General features: G+C 45.9%; 2 protein-coding genes across 2 annotated transcripts in view; both read right to left on the bottom strand.

Moving 5' to 3' along the window:
• The window catches only part of LOC105545444 (archaemetzincin-2), a 12,399-nt gene extending 10,004 nt beyond the window's left edge, over positions 1-2,395 (bottom strand). Inside the window, exon 1 of the mRNA XM_011991821.1 lies at positions 2,351-2,395. The gene's annotated coding sequence lies outside the window, so the exon portion shown is untranslated. The remainder of the gene's footprint in view (positions 1-2,350) is intronic.
• Positions 1-2,990, bottom strand: LOC105554772 (archaemetzincin-2-like; the record flags this gene model as incomplete). Its single annotated transcript, XM_012001382.1, has 5 exons — positions 2,971-2,990; positions 1,960-2,044; positions 615-897; positions 118-291; positions 1-26 (listed from the first exon to the last, which is right to left on the bottom strand). Coding segments are annotated over exons 3-5 (483 nt in total), but the record flags the coding sequence as incomplete, so codon positions are not given.

Below are 2,990 nucleotides of genomic sequence, written 5' to 3'. Positions count from 1 at the left end.
CTTTTTCAAGAACTTCAGGATGTCCCCTATTTAAAAAGAAATACATAAATGTATGAGTGTATATTATATACATATGCTTCCTTTACTCGGTTTAAATTGCAAAGTTGTGCAATTCACCTGCATGAATTTGTAGGTTTTGTGTGTTCTCATTGACTCTAAAGGAACACCTTGTTGCAGAAACAGGAACTGGTTCTAGGAGTTTTACTCTCAAGCCATAGAAATATGCTTTACAGTAGCCCGTGAGCCATTTAATATATTCTTCACTGATAATTCTGGTGTTTCCTAGAGAGCCTATAATATGGAAGAACATTTAAAAACAGACTTTAAGATGATTATTCAGTGTTTACCCAGTCTATGAGTAAGAGGATTCAAATTAGAAACAAAACCAACTTTAAATTTTCAATACACCTTTATCATTCATTGGTGTTGCTATGAATTAAAAACAAATAAAATGTTATCTTTTAAGTCAGTTTGGCTACAAAACTTGTACCATTGCAATGATATCAAAAATGATCCTAAAACGGCCCATCTGAATCAGACCAATAGCCCGGACTATTCCTGACAACAGCGCCATCGCAAAACCGAACCAAAACCAGCACATTACCAGTATTTACCAATGGACTGTATATAAATGCTGCGTTTGTCTGGAGAGGGTGTCTTTCTGTAAGGATCACTGAAGAACTGTTCAAAGTCTTGGGGGGCCTCAGGGTGGGAGGTGATCCAATCTGATGGAGAATGCAAGGTAATGGGTCCAAAGAGATCACTGGCTGGCTGGAAGGCTTCATTCATTAAACGCTGTTCCCCAGCATCTAATTTCTCATACTGTGACACAAGCACTGGGTTCTTTGAGATGAGAGCTGTTTTTAGGGTCTGTTCAGAGTGTCGTATTATTTGCATCTAACAAAAAAACACAAGTAGTCAAATATAAAAATGCATATCCATATTGGGGACTTTACCTATCCTCCATATACAGCTCTGATTTCTCCCTAGAGTGAAATGACTGACTGATAATGCTTTAGAGTGGTCACATTTAAGAGTGGTTTCCTCATGTCCAATCAATTTCTTGGGGAGCTAAGAAATTAAAAAGACAATCATGAAATCCATTCCTCTATCTCATAAGGAACCTGCTCCCATTACAAAAACTAGTGGTGGCCAGGTGTGGTGGCTCATGCCTGTAACTTCAGCACTTTGGGATAGGAGGATTGCTTGAGGCCAGGAGTTTGAGAACAGCTCGGGTAACATAGTAAGACCCTATCTCTACAAAAAGTTTAAAAATTCCCTGGGCATAGTGGTGCACACCTGTGGTCCTAACTACCAGGGAGGCTGAGGTGGCAGTGAGCCATGATTGTGCCACTGCACTCCAGCCTGGGCAAGAGCCCAAAACAAACAAACAAAAAAACCTCATGGTGACCATAGGAGCAGGACCTCACACCCTATTTCCTTCTTTTGGGGAATAATAATATTGGCCTGGCATGGTGGCTCACGCTTATAATCCCAGCACTCTGAGAGGCCAAGGCAGAAGGACTGCTTGAGCCTAGGAGTCTGAAATCAGCCTGGACATCATGGCAAAACCCCACATCTACAAAAAAACTAGCCGGGCGTGGTGGTGTGCACTTGTAGTCCCAGCTACTTGCGAGGTAAGGTGGGAGGATCATCTGAGCCCAGGAGGTTGAGGCTGCAGTGAGCCGTGATTGTGCCACTGCACTCCAGCCTGGGCAATAGAGACTCAAAAAATAATATTATGAATTAACTCATTAGTGCCACATGAAAAATACTCACCGTTTCTAATGTGACTCAAAGATCTTCAACATCAAATAAAAACAAAACTAATGTAAGCCCTATCAATTCTGCAATTTAACTGTAGGCTGAGAAACTACAGCTTAGCCACTGAAGTTTACGGCCTCAAAGTCACATCACATTAGGGAAGACATCAGATGACTAATCAAAAGCCAGACTCACAATGACAAGTTTCTTCCATTCACATCGTGTTCCTATGTAGAGCTTTCATCCTTCCTCTTGAAGGGTCCGATGCTCCACCACGAGGCTTTTTGAATTAGACAAGGAAAAAACTGAACATCTGTCCGGATCACCTCTGTCATATTTTCTAATTATCTAGATTTTGCCAGTTTAATGATAGACGACTGATGGGAAAACTCAAGCTAATGTCTGTTCTGATTGGACCTCTGAATTCTGGGGTTGAAGAGGCTGGCTGAAATTCCAGATCAAATGTCTCTGTACTCAAGCTCTGATATAAGCATAGGCTCATCCTCACTCCCACACAACTGGGCGGAAATCTGACTTCTACAGGACAAAATACAAAACAAGATGCACCTTCCTGTAGTCTACCTACCTTGATTAAGAAGGAAGGCTCCCACGGAAACTTTCATCTTACAAGGACGGACATGTCTGGGCCTGGCCGGAAAAAAGTTGTGGCGTGTGCCTTCATCTTAATATTAAAAAGGCAGTATGAAAGGTCAGGAGGCCTCCTCTTGCCTCCCAAGCCTAATCTAGGGAAGCTGCGGGAGAAGACAGGCGGGGGCGGAGAATTCGGTCACTGCAGTGGGCTGGAGGCCTGGGATGCTTTGGTCCCAAAACCACAACATCCCGGGCAAACCGGGAGGAGTTGGCCACCCTGGCTGGTGGCCTATAGCAACTTGCACTGTGGGCTCTGGTCTGTGCAGGCACAACCCAGTCTCCGGCTGGGGGTGGAGTGGGGGTTCCCCGGGGACTCTCGCTTCGCCACTTCTTCCCCAGGAGCCACGAGAAAGGCCTCCCTTGCGCCCTAGAGGCACTCCGCCCCCGCAGTCCCCGAGGCTTCCGTTATGTCCGCCCCTCCTACATCCTCATCCCTCTCCACTGACCGCGACTGGCCCCCGCCTCTAAGACCCGACTGCCCTGCCTAGGGGCCCCGGCCCAACTCTGACAGCACCCGCGAACCGCCCTAACTCAACAGGCCTCGACCCCACCCACCCGCGGCAGCCCTCACGCGC

Source organism: Mandrillus leucophaeus, unplaced genomic scaffold (assembly GCF_000951045.1).
Source record: "Mandrillus leucophaeus isolate KB7577 unplaced genomic scaffold, Mleu.le_1.0 Scaffold1, whole genome shotgun sequence".
NCBI lineage: Eukaryota > Metazoa > Chordata > Mammalia > Primates > Cercopithecidae > Mandrillus > Mandrillus leucophaeus.
Note: the sequence above shows the minus strand (reverse complement) of the source record. Positions and strands in the feature narration are given on the sequence as shown.